General features: G+C 35.5%; 1 protein-coding gene across 11 annotated transcripts in view; it reads right to left on the bottom strand.

The window, feature by feature from the left end:
* Positions 1-16,855, bottom strand: part of NAV3 (neuron navigator 3) — a 526,195-nt gene that overhangs the window by 21,815 nt on the left and 487,525 nt on the right. For all 11 annotated transcript variants that reach the window (XM_039570170.1, XM_010413726.4, XM_010413727.3 and 8 more), the window contains 5 exons: positions 16,067-16,144; positions 8,311-8,394; positions 6,560-6,671; positions 5,148-5,269; positions 3,168-3,340 (listed from right to left, as the gene is read on the bottom strand). In XM_039570170.1, coding sequence (XP_039426104.1) covers positions 3,168-3,340; positions 5,148-5,269; positions 6,560-6,671; positions 8,311-8,394; positions 16,067-16,144 — 569 coding nt within the window. The remainder of the gene's footprint in view (positions 1-3,167; positions 3,341-5,147; positions 5,270-6,559; positions 6,672-8,310; positions 8,395-16,066; positions 16,145-16,855) is intronic.

Raw genomic sequence — 16,855 nt, 5'->3', positions numbered from 1 at the left:
TATAGTCTAGAAGATTTTGATCTGTGATGGTTTTGATTTGTGATGGCTGATGTTTTGCCTATAGCCTGTCATTTTGTGATGTATGATATATGAAATCATGTGGGTTGGTTTTGTTTTTTTTCCCTTAAAGACTGGATTACCATATGATTACTTTCCATGAGCATTTATTTTAAGGGAAGAAACCATAACATTGTGAGAAAAAACTGAAACATTACTGGCCCAGAGACCCACAATTGTCCAGCTCCATTGTCAGACTGTTTTGCCCTCTTCGTATCATCAGCAGAACCACCAGTAAAAAGTAAAACACGGAATTTCGGTTACATTGTTACACTAAGTAGTATTTCCAGTCAATTCAATAAATGTTGTTTTTTATTACTGTGACTATAAATAGTTAATATTTGCAGAAAAATTTCAATGAAAAGTATTTCATGAAAATAGTATTATTATTGTGATTATTACTGCTAATATTAAAAAAAAAAAAATAGAAACCAAGGTCAGCATTTAATTGCCAGAATGCATGAAAACACATTTTGGGAAAGAAGATGCAGCACTCCTCAGGTCAACAGTTGGGTATACAGCTCCATGCTCCACGCTCAGTTTTACCAGGATCTATGTTTATAGACCACACGACCATTTTGCCTTTTCTTTGATGCCCAGGCTAGAGATGACCTTCATACACATGTACTAGACAGATGCAATTGGAAGAGAGTAAAGGTAATGGTTTAGAACACGAGACCTGGTCAAGAAAATATAGGAAGAAATCATAAGCAAAGGGAAGATGAAGAAGTTCATGGCAAATAAAATATATGTCAAAGAGGAAGAAAGATAATGAATATCATTCAAAATAAGGACAAATATTTTAAAAGTGATTACAAATTATTAAAGACATACACTAGGATTTTTTTTCCCAAATATTATGATATAGTTCTTTCAGTGATGTGCCCATACCTGCCTATGCTAAGCAAGTAAGAAATGAAGGTTTATTTCCATGCATATATTATCTAATAAAATAACCTGGACAAGTGGGAAGTCATCTATTTGTTGGCTAGTTTCTTTTGGCTTTTTTTTGGTTTTTTTTCAGTACATCTTGAGAAGCTATGGACAAAAAGACCTTGGCAAGCCAGCTTTAAAGAATACAAAAGTGAAACAGAAAGCAGAGCTACAGTTCTGGAATAAACAGGAAAAACTGGTCTCAGCTCTTAAGGTAGGCAGAATGGAAGCAGAAAGTAAGAACTAAATTTTCTTTTGCAGATCCCAAAACTTTACAAAACTTAGCTCCTATAACTGTAAAATTACGTAAGAATATGAGACCTCATCAGAAGGAAGAAAAACAAAAATATAAGTTAGCATTCCTGAGCAGTCACAGAAAGAAATTCAAATGTCTGATCAGACTTGAGACAGAGGTTCAAAGTAGTTAGAAAGACTTTTCCTTTTTCCTTCTTGTTACAACCTCAGAATTTTTAAATCAATAGGTTGCTTTAGGTAGAAGGAGTAAATCAAGATCTTTGAACAGAGTTTGCTAACAATTATGAAAAGTCTCAAAGGAGGCAGGAGTTTAAATTATGCAACTCAGAAAACTGAGTCTTCTAAATCAAGTGACATTATCAGCATAACAGACAAGTTATCTATATTAATACATTTTATGTAATCTCTGTGTTATCCCGTGTAGAAAGGTCATAATAATAAAAAATGTAATAATATGATCAGAAAGATCACTGTGTAAAAATGTTATGGAGGAAAAACCCGAAGGCTGTGAACAGGATGAAATTTAAAAATTTAAGGCTCAGAGATCAAACAACCATGGCAAAAGCTTGAGATGAAAGACTAGATGTGCAGTTTGCCCTTGATAAAATCTGGGAATACTAGCACACCTAGAGAGCAAGTCAAAGAGAGAAAAAAACTAGGATTGGTGGAAAGGAGGCAGGATAAGGTCATGGGAGCAGATCTGTGAATCATGAGTAATTATTTTTGCAGAATAAAAGTGTTCTGTTTACATTCAGTCACTTTCTAAGTAAGGCTTTTACTCTTCACTATGAAGGTGATTTTTAAGTTGATAATAAGTCAAACAGTAGGGTACCAAACATGTAGAAATCCTCATCCCAAAACACACATACACCTCAAATGGTAAAAATATCAGCTTCCTATAAAATAATCCAGCAAAAATACAGAGACTTAAATGAGTTATGATTTTCTAGTCTTCACACAATTTGAGAAAAAGGAAAGCACTTATTCTCAAGGTGTTCAGTTTTTGGGAATATTTGCTGTCAGACTCCTAGTATATAAAAATCATTAGAGTCTATAAAAACTTAATAATAAAAGGCATATAACCTAACACAGAGTAATTCTATTATAAAGCTTAGTAATCAGTCATGAGAATTCCTTGAGGGCCTTAAGAAAGAGTAATTGTGACCTGATTACTCTCAATTAGGACAGGGAAAGTAAGGCTCACACTAGCAGTAGGCATTTTTTGGTTCAAAGAGGCTGATTTCCCCATATTAGAAAGAGTTATGAGTTTAGCAGAATGAAAAAAAAAAGGCAGAGGTATACGAATGAAAGCTGTGAACTCTGTAAGAACATATCAGATATTCAAAAAGAGAAATGGGACAGCTGTTGACTGATGATTTGTTCTCAGACCTGAAACCTCAAGGGTGGTGATTTGAATAAAATATAAAAGTAAAATCCCACAAAAAAACCAAACTGATGAAAGAGGGGAAATAGATTAGAAATTATATACATCAGTAGCTACAAAGTAGATAAAGTAATAACAAGAGGAATGAGTATATTGTAAAAATCCATAGCCACCTGGGAAAAAAATTACATTTTTAGTGTGTCATGAAGAAAGGAAACAAGGAAACTTCAGCATTTGGCCTTTACTAAATGGATACAATAGAGTTGCTAATGGTGCAAGGAGAGCACAACATAAGCTTTTGGAAGTTTGCATAGCTAGGTGATTTTGGATAAAGTCTGTGAAAGGAGCAAAGAATGACTGAATAAAGAGCTGCTGCAGAACTAGTGTGTAAATGGTGAAGCTCACAAGAAATCCTGCAAATGGAGGGAGCTCAGGATTAAAAGATCACAGCTGTTGTCAATGGCTTGTGAACTGCAAACGGCCACACTGGAGGAGGCCTGTTTCCCAGCCCATCCCATTTGCCAAGAGAGACACTTACGCAGACGCTGACTGTGATGGTTTCATTGATGTCGCCCCACACTCTCCTGAGCTGTGGGGCAGTTTAGGTGAGGAAGGAAGAGAGGAGTCTGTCAGCTCTTCTATGTCCGAATGTGAGGAAGGAGGTTTGGTGGACTTTTTCTTTCCAAAGGCCTGTTTGAAAGAGCTTCTTAGCTGGAAAACAAATACAGAACAAGATTATTTTCCTCATCAGAGCACTTTGTGCGTAGCTCATGTTTTGAAGAGTTAGTTTGCAGATGCCATCCTAGCCACTGCCTGAGGTCAGTATGCAGAAGCAAGGTATTAACATATGCAACACAGTATCTCTAAAAACATGATACGGTGCTTTGTTTTGACTTTATTAATCCAGCGCAGTGCAAGAGTAATGCTATGGAAAAAGTGCAGGACTGAGTGGTACAGCTATTGGAGAGGGGTGCTCATTTAAAGCCATTAAGCCCCGGTGGAACCCCATTCCCGTGGCATTCCCTTCAAGGGGTGGCTTTAAATAACCACTTTGCATCTAGGTACAGGCAGAACTAAAAGCTGAAATTCAAAGACTAGTCCAATTTATAGGGTTTGCCAATTTATTTTCCCCATTAAAACTTGGAATGGTCAAACTGTGCAAATGCTGTGATTTGGATCATAATCGAGAGGATATAAGCTGGGACATGAGGTTTGCATTGTTGTACTATTGAGAAGAATGTTAGCTGAAAGGTATATACTGTTTTTTGCAATTTCCTTTAGAGTGGTAAGATCTCTGAATGTACAAGCATTGCCTTCTCCCTCTAGAAGCTTCTATCCAGTATTGAAAAGGGACAGAATAGCCAAAGAGCCATTTATTTCAGGAGCCAAGATGACAACAGTTTTGTCTGCAGTTAAAATTAACTAGCCCATTTGTTCATACCTTTGTCTAAATACAGAACTTGTTAATCATAGAAAAAATGTGGGTTTTGTTTTTATTTTCAGAAAGCTGTTCTGATCAAAACTGTACAGAACACAATGACCAGCTAGTTCCTCTAGGAAAAAATGAGGTCTTCAAACACATTATTCTCATGGTATAATTGGAGAGTGGGGAGTGCGACCACTGATCTTAATGCGAAGCATTATTTAAGTCCTTTCCAGCTCATGATGTCTAATGAGAAAGAAATGGATTTTGGCTACACTCCCCCTTTCTATAGCCTAAACTTTGAGATTAAAATGAATAAAGACAAACTGAGAAGACATACAGGATAATCTGGTTTTAGAAGGTATAAAAGCCTACTGCCAAAATAAATAGCAATCATGCCAAGATAGGGTTTTTTATAGATGCATGCCAACTTTTCCATGGTTTATATTCACCTCACTTCCTCTAGAGTTCACCTTGCAGAAACATGAAAGAGTGTGGAATTACAAATCAAGGGAATGAAGGCTCATCAGTATTTTAAAACAAATGTTTATGCAGATAATATTTTTAAAACAATAAAAACATATTGTCTGATTCTTTACTGAAAGTATTTGATTAAATCTTTAGCAATATGTGGTATTTGTATGTTCCAGTTAAGAAACATCTTAATTTATTTAAACACCGTACTACTTCTACGTGAGAATTCTTAACAGATTTCAACTCCCTCCATGGCTGGGTAATATATTTGAGTAAAGCTTTTGAACCAAACTCCAACTGAAGAAAAATCGAACAGGGCTTCAATGTGGCCCAGAGATGGTTTTGGTCACAACCGCTATTTTAATTTTTTGTTGTTGTTTTGTTGTCATAGTTGCTTATGGTTTTGTTTGTTTTAAATTCTCTGACTTATGCAATTAAACCCCTGCTGATATTCAATAATTTTTAGTTTGCTGGTAGTGCCAAAGTATGGATACACACGAATTTCTTGATATCCATCTGGCCCCACAAGAACATTCCAGATGAAATGGACTGTCATGTTACTCAGACACTAGAAAATTATATAATAACTAAAAAATAGGTTTAAACCTGCTGAGTACTTACCCAGTTCTTCTTTTTCTTTTTTTTGGAATCAGCATCATTACCACTGCCAATACTTGAATGACTTGTAGCGCTGTTGATACTGGAAACACTTTCTGAAGAATGTTGCCGCCTTATACGTAAATCTAAAGAAAAGAAGTTACTGTGAAATCCGTTTCTGTTTCAATATAGTAAAAATATTATATTTATGTAGCATCTTCCTCCTCAAAGGAAGTCTAAATAATCATAAATGGCCTTGATGCTTGCAGTGGCTCAGATTAAAGCTATTGAAGCCTGTGAGAAACCACATAGGGATTAGAGGGGGATGCATACAATTAGACCAACACTTAGGGGCTTCTCCAAAATGGGCTGTTCTTGCCCTGAAGGCAAGGACCCTTCACAGCAATCTACGCACGTGTATCCTCATGGCTGAGCAGTGTCTGTTACACAGGGATTACTTGATGTATCAGTATCACATGTACTACAGTTCTGAGGAGTGTAGGCACTACTTGACTTGCAGCAGCCCTAATCGGCGTTCAGATGCCACCTTCTAACATACCATGACAGAAAAAAACCAGGCAGGAGTTCATTAAAAATGAATGAAACAAAATAACCAAGAAGTGGAGAACATTAAAAATGGCTAGTGAGGCTTTTGAGTTTCAATTTCTTAAAAGTCTCCAATAACTAGATCTTAATCACTGGAAATTATTCTTGCAGAACATGCCCACTAATACCAAGGGAAATTACTTTTTAGATTATTTTCTACTTTCTAGAAATTTACTTTGCTACACTGAAGTCATGCAGTGAAATGACCTTAATACAAACATCTAAATAATGACCTCTCCAATGGAAGATCAATAAGACTCTCAAAAACAAATACTGCGATTATTTTTTTCAAGTAATTCCTTTGCTGTTGCTTATCATCAGGCACTTTTGAAGTACGTACTTATCATGCAATATCTGCCTAACTGCAATGACAAATTAATTTGACATCTGGAATTTAAAACCTGCTTTCCTGCTCTGATTTAGCACTTCATGAAGGAGCTGAGCTGTTGTCAGTCCATCTCTTACCAACGAGAACATCAATTTGCAAAGCTACAACTTTGACTGGATTCCCAAGCTATAACAATTTTATACCGCAAGACTTCACCAGTGTCTTGGGTGTACTTCAGCAGACAACTGCAGGGATACGGATAACTCTTGATCAATTCCTGGCCACCGAACTCTAAGATAAAGCTCCAGGAACTCTGGCAGACAGGAAGCTCGTGCAAGGTTTCCAGCTCTGGAAATACCACAAGTATTCCTACCATTCACTGCAGAATGTGCTTGCCCTTGCAACAGAGTTCCCAAACAACAGAAAACTAGTGACTTAGCGGTTTTGTTTTTTTTTCCTGGGGAGAAATTCCACATTTATTTTAATAACGACAAACCCATACCTTTGTGGGTATGATCAGGGCCGTTCAAGGCTCCTTGAATAGCAGCTTGTGCAGCAGAATTCTGGGCTTTCAGCATTTCGATGGTTTCCCTTAGCTCTATAAGCTCAGATTCCTGTGGGAAGAGCAAAGAGAGATCAAAATAATGACAAAAGAGTAATGCTTATCTAAGCTAAAAGAAAAAATTACAAGAGTGTCCAAATTAAAGATCATGGGACTGATTGGGTGAACATAACAGCAACAGTAAAAAGAATGCATACTTTCTCTCCAAAGATGTTAAAATCAACTAACTTATTCTTTTTCATTTATTCTAGATAAAGCAATGACGCTATTTTTAAGAAGAAAACACTTTTACAAGGAGTAATCTAAAAAGGGTCTTAAATGACTATTCAATATAAAATTAAGAAAAACTCAATGACGTTATTGCAAAAAACAATGAAACCGTTTGAATTACATCCTTCAATATGTGAGGCTACTGTTAAATGGATGAATTCAAAATATTTTTTAAATACTAATTTATTTAAAAACCCTCTGTTTAATAGAAATGGTCCTGCAAGTTGAAGTAAAATGATTCCACTTGAGTGCAGGAAGTTCTGTATTAGAATACACAGATGATTTTTATTAAAAAATATCTTTTATGATTGCTTTTATAAGCAATATTTTATTTATTACTTCCCTGTCTGTCCAGTCTGTACTTATATAATGAGGGTTAAAGGAATTTAAACTCAACAATAGAGAAAAGAAGAGAAGGAAAAGAATAAGTTCTAAATCTTTTGGGAAAGACACTTGGACATGATCTGTTTCCACATCACTGCTTAACCTCTTCTGGAAAGAAAACCTTCTAAATTATACTTTATAAAATAGTTTAAAGTTTTGGTTTTAAGAAAATTTCATTGCTCTTGTGTTCTTTCCTCTCCCCTTCCCCCCCAAGATGAAACAAAAGCAAGTAATACAAATATTTTCTATCCAGTTCACAATGAGTCTCACCACATTTCATCTGTTGGTGCTCAACCAGACTCTGAAATGTTATTTTTATAGACAGTTATAGACTCCAGTGGTGACTAGCAGCTCACAGATAAACAGTTTCTTTCACAGTTTGTCTCAAGGAGGCCTTTCGTTAACAGGATATTGTTCAAAATGCATAAGGGTGGAGAGTTTCAGAAGTTCAATCCTGTAAGGTGCTAAGCAGCCTCTTCATCCTGAGCTTGGTACAAGGGCTCACATTCAATTTACTATCCTATCAGGTTTGGAGTTTTTTCCTCCACTAGACAAAATACAACAATGAAAACCCAAACTTGTTTACTTATGGATAGGATGCCTAACCTTTGTTAACTCTCTCAATGGAGCTATTTTTCTCTACTTAAACTTCTTTGCTCCCAGTAATTAATTCTATTATTCTGGTGGCACTGGGAGGCTGTAATGAAGCACTCCAGCATCTTATATATAAGAAGTCTTTGTTACAGGATCTTTCAGTATGGAGTAAACCTATAGTGGCACATGTTTTAATTAAATTCTGGAAATGAAAGATTTTATCTTCAAACTATTTTATGACACTGTCTGTGTAAACCTGATGCTGCATAGTTTTTTCCCGATGCTGCTGGACATTCATGTAGATTTGATTGCAGCAACCATTACAGAAAAATGTGTTTTACTGCCACAGATGTTCCTGTTTCCTTTCAGTGTTTTTTAAACAAAACTCTAACAAAATTTGATGACTGCTTTCTACATTAAAGCATCCACTTTTTTAAACCTACCTTTTGTTCAGCTGTCATTGTTAGACTTTGCAATCGGCCTGTCATATTTCCCAAGCTTTTTTCAAAAGCTGCTACTAGATGAGCCTGTGAAAGAAAGACAACATTTGTCATAATTGGATCATTTTCCCAGATCCATTTGATTTTTAAAAGTATGTTTTTGCTGCAAGCACATTTTCTCCAGCTCTTTAATATTAGTTTAAACTCTGACTGAGCTGAGTTGGATAGATGAATCAGCCAAATGAACTCACTGCTCCTCAGGCTTCTTTAGCCCCCAGTGAGATTAGCTCAGGTATCCCTGCCTGGAAATGAAATATGGATTTAATGCCCTGCTTTAAGTTTACTGATATATTGGCCAAAATAGTCTGCTCCCAAAGAGAAGTCCAGGAGCAATTATTTTCAATTACTGGACATTTCAAAACAGGAATTCAAGTACTTAGCTTGAAAAGCAAATTTTAACTTCACAAATAAAACACTTCCTAAAAATCAAGAGCCTCAAACAAAAAATGTCACAGTTAGTCTTACAAAAGGTCATTGCTTAGTCTATAAATATTATATTGATCATATGAGTCTGTGTGCGTATAAAAGTAATGAAAAAATGTTGTAAATAGAACATTTATAATGTGTGCAAATATATATAAAAGACAATCTTGAAAACTGGAAGTCTTACCTCTCAGTATGAAAAGCAATAAAGTTGAAACAGACCAAAAGATTTAAAAAAAAATAAAAATAAAAGTAAACCTTCTTTTTTTTTTTTTTTTTTTTTAAACAACCAGCATCCTACACTGTATGTGAGCTAAATGATACTTCATCAGATCTAACTGGCATTGAGCTTTCTAGGCCAAGAAGGGAAAGTGGTTATGAAAACCCGAGTATGCTAAGCCAGCTTGTACAGCCAAGGGAAAGCAATGATTTAATTTTTATGAAAGTCCATAAAATTTCATCCACTTCTCTCAAAACATCAAATAGTAAAAGCATAAGGAAATGCTTATTTTCTTGTTACCATCTCAAAAGTGGTAATAGGCAAAGTTTTTAAACATTGGCACTCGGAAATATAACTCAAACCCACCATATTTATATGCACAAACGGATTAACTGAGCTTCCTCACTGAGGAAATTTAGTTTTTATTACAGCAGTGCAGGCACACACAGTGCCTGGCAAATTTTTCAGCTGCAAATTTGCATGCTTTTACAAGCATAGTTAAAACTGTTTGAATGTATGTGGTTGTACTGAATCTGAGGTATAATCAAGAAAAGGCATGGTCCAAAAAGGATTTTGTTCTGCCCTTTAGGAGAGGGAAAAGGGCTTCTTGTCACCTTGCTCTGTATATTATCCCTCAAACAGGAGAATATTATCATATATATAATAGTAGGCTACTTCTGCATCTCCAGTTCAGAGCTGTTACACTGGTGAGTGGCTTTTGTGTTTTGTAAATAATTTTGGATTGCCATAAATATTTAGGTATCTTGAAAGCCCCTTATTTTATTCTTATTAAACTTACTAAAAGTTTATTCCTTTTAAACTGTACTATTAGTATACTTAGATATACTTAATTACTTATGGGTATAGAGGTCAATCTACCTGCTTTCTGCATCTCCAGGGATATCTTAGGGATAACTCTTTTGGTAAAGGACACATACCACAAGGACTAACTCCTGATAAACATGAGACTAGACAAATATGCAATTTCTTAAAGATTAATTAGTAATTGTATATATTCCTATTTAAACATTTATAACTTAGGCTACATTCTTGAAATTATAATCTTAAATAAAATGAACCTGGAAACCTGACAATCAATACTACTTGGTTGTTTTTACTACTCTATTCCTCTGGGAAAATAAAACTAACTGATTTTTAAACTTACATTCCACTTTATTAATTAGCTACATGTTAAAAATATCCAGAATAATCTATGGTGTTTTATTTCCAAAGGTGATGACCACAGACCCAGAACACAATCAGAGACAAAGTAGATGCACTACTACAGAATTTTGGCCAAATGTCTCCTCATTACTTCTGTTTAACAAGAAACTAATGGAGCTCACTGTTCCCTGCCTCATAAAAAAAATCTACGGCTTGGCTGATGGCCCGTGGTTCTGCTTTACTCTGAGAATTACAGTGGGGACTGAGGGCTTGAAAGAGGAATAATTTGTTTAATTATGCATTGCTTTTGTCCTTTTCTAGCAATTAGACTGTAATGACCACAGTACTTTGGTACGGAACTATGCATACTTGTGCAAAGTATTTTCCTATTTCATAGCTACAACTTCATCCTATATTGTACATGAATAAACCCCACAGAACTTACAGGAAAAATTAAGTACTAAAAAGCATAATTAAAAGTGATATCAAAGGTCACTGACACTGTTATTTTCTGACAGCCTTTAGAGAAATACAGCCATATCACAAGGATTCTTACTAAAATTCAGCCCATGACAGAGCACATTACCTTCTCGGAATATTCTACCATACTTTTTGCATCATAAGTGTAATTGGATCAAGATGATGCATTTTCCTAACTCATTTCAGATAAAGACTATCAGGTCTTGATTTGCTAGTAATAAAGAAATGTAATTCAAAGTCCAATTGACCAAAAACTATTCAAGAAAGAAACCTTTTAATTGCATTGTTCATTACTTTAAATGTTTATAACAACACAATACTCTTCTACTGAAGTATTAATTTTACATTCAGAGTAATAAACTGTTCTGCCTTTCTGCATGGTAGTGAATATTCATTTATTCAGCTGTCTAGGGAACTCCTACTTGTTGAAAACTTAAGCAGATTTTCCTTAAAGAAATCCTATACAACAAACCAAGAAAATTTAGTTTGAAAAAGGCTAAATTTTTAGTATATTTTTGTGTTTGTTGAAGTATACATAAAACATATATATATGTATCTATTCCCATTTGAGATCAGGCTTCGCATTTCAACAGTTAAATGCAAAATAATTCATAAAACAATTAAAGCAAAGAGAAAGAAGTATCTGTGTCTTTAAGAATATTCATCAGAAATCAAAAATTCCAATTAGAAACTTTTTTTACACTTAAAAATTTGGTAATTTATGAGGATTATTTAATTTATCTAAAAGTTTCCATTCTTTCGCTCTTGTAAAAATATTTAGGATTTTTTTATTTTTTTTTTAAGTTACAGCCAGTCTCTCACACCTTAGAAATCTCTGCATTAGATTCAGTAGTTTCATTCATGGCATACACACATCATTGCAATACTTCAAAGAGTAGCTTGAATATTGCATGTGCTTTGTGTAATGCTTATTCTAAAGTAAAAATATGTCTTCACAATTGAATGCAGTATTTTTACTTGAAAATAGACATCCTGGAATTATAGTTAAGTAAGTGGGAATTACTTGAAGTATACTTACAGCAAAAAATATCCATCATTAACATGACATACATATCAGATACATAGATGAACAGCTCTTAATCTTTAGATAACCTTCATGTATGAATTAATTTTGACTTCTATTAACATGTGAAATGCCCATTGGAAATAGTCTAAGAGATGTATGTTTAGGGAATGACTTCAGTGCTAAGAGGACAGATTTGCTTTTGAACATTTCCTACTTAGCAAACTATAGCAACCAGGCAAACCCCAAATACCTCAGCTCTCAGGTTTACAGCCTATCCTGAACATGACATTCACATATGAAACATCTGTCTTCTAACACACATCAGGATTTGACCTGTGGTGTTCAGGTTTATAAAAAAAGGTAAATAAATAAAGTTCCTCCCACCTGACACGGCTGAATGAAAGGATGTGTGAAAGGCCAGAAGGGATAGGGCTGATTGCAAGCAGCAACTGTGCATCTGGTGACCTTTCCTGTTTGCTGCCTTCTAGCATCTTGTTGCTTGGCTGTAGGATAGTGGTTCAGAGCTGGCCAAACAAGAGCATTAGCCAGCAAACCCCCTCTTCTTTCTTTTGGCATCCTGGGTCTGCTACAGTTTGCAAGCATACACCCTTCAGCTTTATCCAGTACAAAGCACTGATCAAAGTCCCTCTGAACACAGTGGGTCAGGCTGCTCACTGGAATTTGAGCCCTTGTCAGTCACGTAGGGAGTCTGCTGGTTGGACATTTTCTGCCCTGAAAACAGGCCCTTTCTGATTTAGTATTGAGATTTGCCCTTCAGCCACACCGAGACAGATGCCAGGGGTAAAGCAAGAATCTCAGAGAAAATCTGTAAATTAAACATCCAAACAACAGCTGGACCCTGCTTGAATTTAATCATATGCAGGCAAAACACTCTGGCGCTTTGGGGTTAATCAAATGAAATAAACTGCTGAAATCAAGCACAGTACTTGAATCCAGCCAATGAAACCCGAACAGTAAATGAAACCAAATGAGAAAATTTTTAGCAGAGTTTTCAAAAATGCCTGAGAAATGCTGTAACTTCCAATTGACAGATTTTGGTATAAAATCATGTTTCAAGCAAAAGCTTGATCAAATAGGTCAAATTTCAAGCCGCCAGTCTTTTAATGACTTATGTACTAATGTCACCAACAGTCTTCTGTGGAGAAGCAAAGAAGGGCACAAAGAGTGTTGAAATAAGATGAATAAGATGCTCTATTTTTTCACTTGTGTACAATACTTTTGCTCAGTTCTACAAAGGGAAATACTAACAACAAATTCACACCGAGATTAACTATGAGGGAACAAGATTTCTGGCTATTAACAGTTTCCTTCTCCAGACCACAGTAAGGCAAAAAGTGCTTCCTGTTTTCAGACAGTGAAGGTATGGAAATTATGAGGAGCTTAGGACTAATGCAAAGATGAATGCATTTATAGCAAAAGCATCAGAAAGGACAGAGCATTTTTCTGGTTAGCAAAGGCACCACAAAAGATACTCTGTCCATAAAGCTCCCTGTCTGCCAGAGATGGATGTATCTACAGAGAACACAGGCCGTGATCAAAGTTTTCTGCACTAAACTTAATGTTTGTTCAAGTTTTAGCCTTATTGACAAGCAAATGTGACTCAAAATGAGAGTCTCAGTATTATCCATGTAGAGATTTGATTACTTTTCTGAGAATAAATTTCAGATTTTGTGATTAGGACTATTTCTTCTTTAAAAAGCAGCGATTGGTGAAATGTGTCTCTTAGACTAGAAGATCAATGATAAATACATGCAAGGAAAGCATTGTTAAGGCAGTACAAGTTAATGAAATTTAGACGCCCATCTAGGTTTTCCATGAGTTTGCCAAGTTAAATCAATTGTTTGTTAATAAATCTCAGACTTCTTATGAAAAGTAATAACGGGCATTTAAATATCAGTTCTGTAAGTAGACTAAATTTTAGTGGCTCTATCATAATTAAATAGTTGAATATACTCTCTGCTTTCAAGCTGGATTTTATTTCTGATGTTTAAATGATACTTTTTAGAATTTCTTTACATAAAGTGCTCGAAGGACTGACAGCAGTAGTGCTAAAATATTTAAGTAGTCTCTTTCGATGTTTGGATTTATGCGGAAGTGTTGTTTTAATGCTTTGCAAGTTTTGTACCAGAAATAGCAGAAAATTAACTCAGGACTAGGCTTACTGTGAAATACTTTTCAATTTTTTTGGTTTTGTAAAGTATGTATCTCATGAGAACATCCTACCAAAAATATTTACTCCTAATATCCAGTAATACCTACTTTTTTTATAAGATTGTATTAATTGTGAATACAATCTTGTTCATACCTGGAGATTTTGAAGCCTCTAAGTTTCATGCTCCTGAAAAATTTAATTTTGAAGGAATTTCTACATGTTAGGGATTAGGCAAGAGGAAGGATTTCTCTTGTACCATTTAAAAAATGCATGTGCTAAATGGATCAGCCTTGGAGTTGCTTATAGGTTTAGAGTTTAAAGAATGTCTCCATGGAGATGGATTAGAAGGTGTGTAACAGTCAAAAGAACATGATTAAATTATCCAAAGGTGGTACTTCTGGACAGGCAAAACCAGATGTAAATGTATATATTTTTAACTATCCTATTGAAAACGTCCTTATGGTAAGATCAGTAGAAAAGCATTCTTGCTAGGTGTTCAGAAGCCCAGAGGCAGTATGAAGGAACAGATACACAACAATCCAATCTGATTTGTACAGAACAACCCAAATTTATTTCTTACCCATGCAGCTGATTTAGTTTGAGTGAAAACAAAGCCAAAATACACATTTTTAACTTGACTCAGTTTCACTGAATTGTGGATCAAATCTGATTGTAACTTGGAGTTGGCTTTGAACATTTGCCTAGAACAAGTAATGTTATTAGAAACCAGCCTCTATGGTGTTTACCTCATAGAAGGACATATTGGCCAGAGGTATAGTGAAGGACTTCTAAATAAGACTGAGAAGAGATTGGACACCATTTGTCCAAACAAATAAAACAACGGCTTCGTTTTCTCAGCTGCAGAGAATGCTTAGACATCCTTGCCTTATTGTACTTGTTGCTGTATTATAGACTACAGCATTTCTGGGTTGACTGAAAAGGATGGAGACTTAGCTCATCTGACCTCTCAGTGTGGGTTTTAGTTTGTTGCTCTCAGGACAGGTGGATGGAGAACTGCCCAAACTGTTGAAGATCAGTGTCTAAAATACGTGAGTGAAGAAACCCCATAGCCAATATAGGCATGCTGGCTATTCTACCTATATATTCTCAAATAAATAACCCAACTCAGAATCTAGAGTTTGAATTTACAAGCAGCACAGTGTCCCACATCTGAATCACTTGTTCATTCTCAGTACTTAGAATTCTGAGTCTGGCAACCTACGCTGCTACAGACGTACAAACACGCACAGGTGCTCTGCAGCCATCTGAACAGAGAAGAAAGTGCTAAGCATAGCTCTTCCACATTTTCATGTGTGGAAGTCCTAAGAGAAAAACAAGCTTTCACAGAGCTAGAGATTATCTTCTCAAAACATGAAATAATTTCTTTAAAATTACAACAGTATTTATAAATCTAAATACTCAGTGAACCTACACTTCAAAGAAAGGCACTCTATGGGTTACCCAAGACAACAGGAAACTGCTTTCCTGAACTGCAAAATGATACATTCTTGTAACCGCATCTCAAATTTCCTTCACAGTAGTAACAATAATTATATTCTAAATTGCATTTAAAAATGACAATACTACAGACTGTTCAGTAACTATCCAGTAACTTCACCTGAAACCACAGCAACCAGATAGGATTGTAGCTTGCATTCTGTATCTGGCATTATTTTCAGATAACATGTTCCATAACACATATTACACATGTCAGTTAGAAGGAACACTGGGAAGCTGTCTGTGAAATAGCCCAGTTTTCATTAGTTATAGATCAGCACTGTTGTTGTAGCATATGAATTCTATATATACTTGTACACTGTGCTTGCTTCACACCTGACTGCATTTTGCAGGGTTTGTCTTTGTGAAATGAAACTCTGATGAATTCTACCAGAATATGCAAACCATGCCTTTCTTTGGTTGTGTCTCCTTACTTTTGGCTTTTTTTAATAATTGATTCTGAAAAAAGAGTGAAACTGAACAGGATAGGACTGTCCCCTCCAAATTGTGGAAACTCTTCATTTCCACTGTCCACTTTCCGTAAGATTTCTTCTACTTGAAGCTGGGGCAATATAGACATTTAATGAAGTAATTAAATTGAAAAAAAACCCCCAAAATAAATAAATAGTAAAAGTCTCACAAACTATGTGTTGAGTAAGAGCTATTGATAATGTATTCATTGATACCACTTATCATCACAAGCAAAAATACTTACATTTGCTGAAAGTTGAGAAGTAAGGGTAGCAACTTTCTCTTGGGATGCAACCAACTCTCTCCGTAGTTTCTGGATTTGCTAGAGAAACAACAGACTGCTGTCAGTATTTCAGCAATTTTCTTTTGTTGTGGCTATTTTTGTGTTTTCTTGAGACATCACCAATACGTTTACAATGTCTTAGCTTCACATTTTAATTTCAGAACTATCTAGAAATACAAATTATTAAAAGTTGTCTCTTAGTGTTGCTCCAGCTGTTTTCTAGCACTTAACTGGCGTATGAGCCAGAATTCCAGTTAAGGGAGCACATATGGGCAAATGCTTAATTACTTTGTATGTACTATCCTCTGTTTGCAAGGGAAATGTCATGGGTTTTTACCAAATCCCGTAAGTTCCAAACATATGCTTAGTGCAATCAAGGAGAGCTGCCCTGGATGTGGCCTGAGGTTCTGAAACATGAGTGCACTTGGGTGAGGTTCACTGTGCCTGACTGTAGACATGATGCAACCAACATGTGTTGAATGTCTACATTAGACTAAGATAACGTGAAAAATGTACTCCCACACTGCCCGGCATGAAGAAGGCTTTGATTTCTACCTCAGACACAGACTTTTTTCTTTATGGATGTCTAAAATTTGGTGAGATAAAGTAGTATTTTTGTTTCTCTAACTCATGCTTCCTACAGTCCTTGAAATTCAAATATGTGACCACTTTAAACATTATATAGTATTCAAAAACTTGCTTGCCAACTTAAAAAAAAAAAAAAAGTAGCTTTAAATGTGCTTGTTGACA

The sequence above is a fragment of the Corvus cornix genome, chromosome 1A (genome assembly GCF_000738735.6).
Source record: "Corvus cornix cornix isolate S_Up_H32 chromosome 1A, ASM73873v5, whole genome shotgun sequence".
Classification (NCBI taxonomy): Eukaryota; Metazoa; Chordata; class Aves; order Passeriformes; family Corvidae; genus Corvus; species Corvus cornix.
The sequence above is the reverse complement of the archived record's forward strand: the minus strand, read 5'-3'. Positions and strand labels throughout refer to the sequence as shown.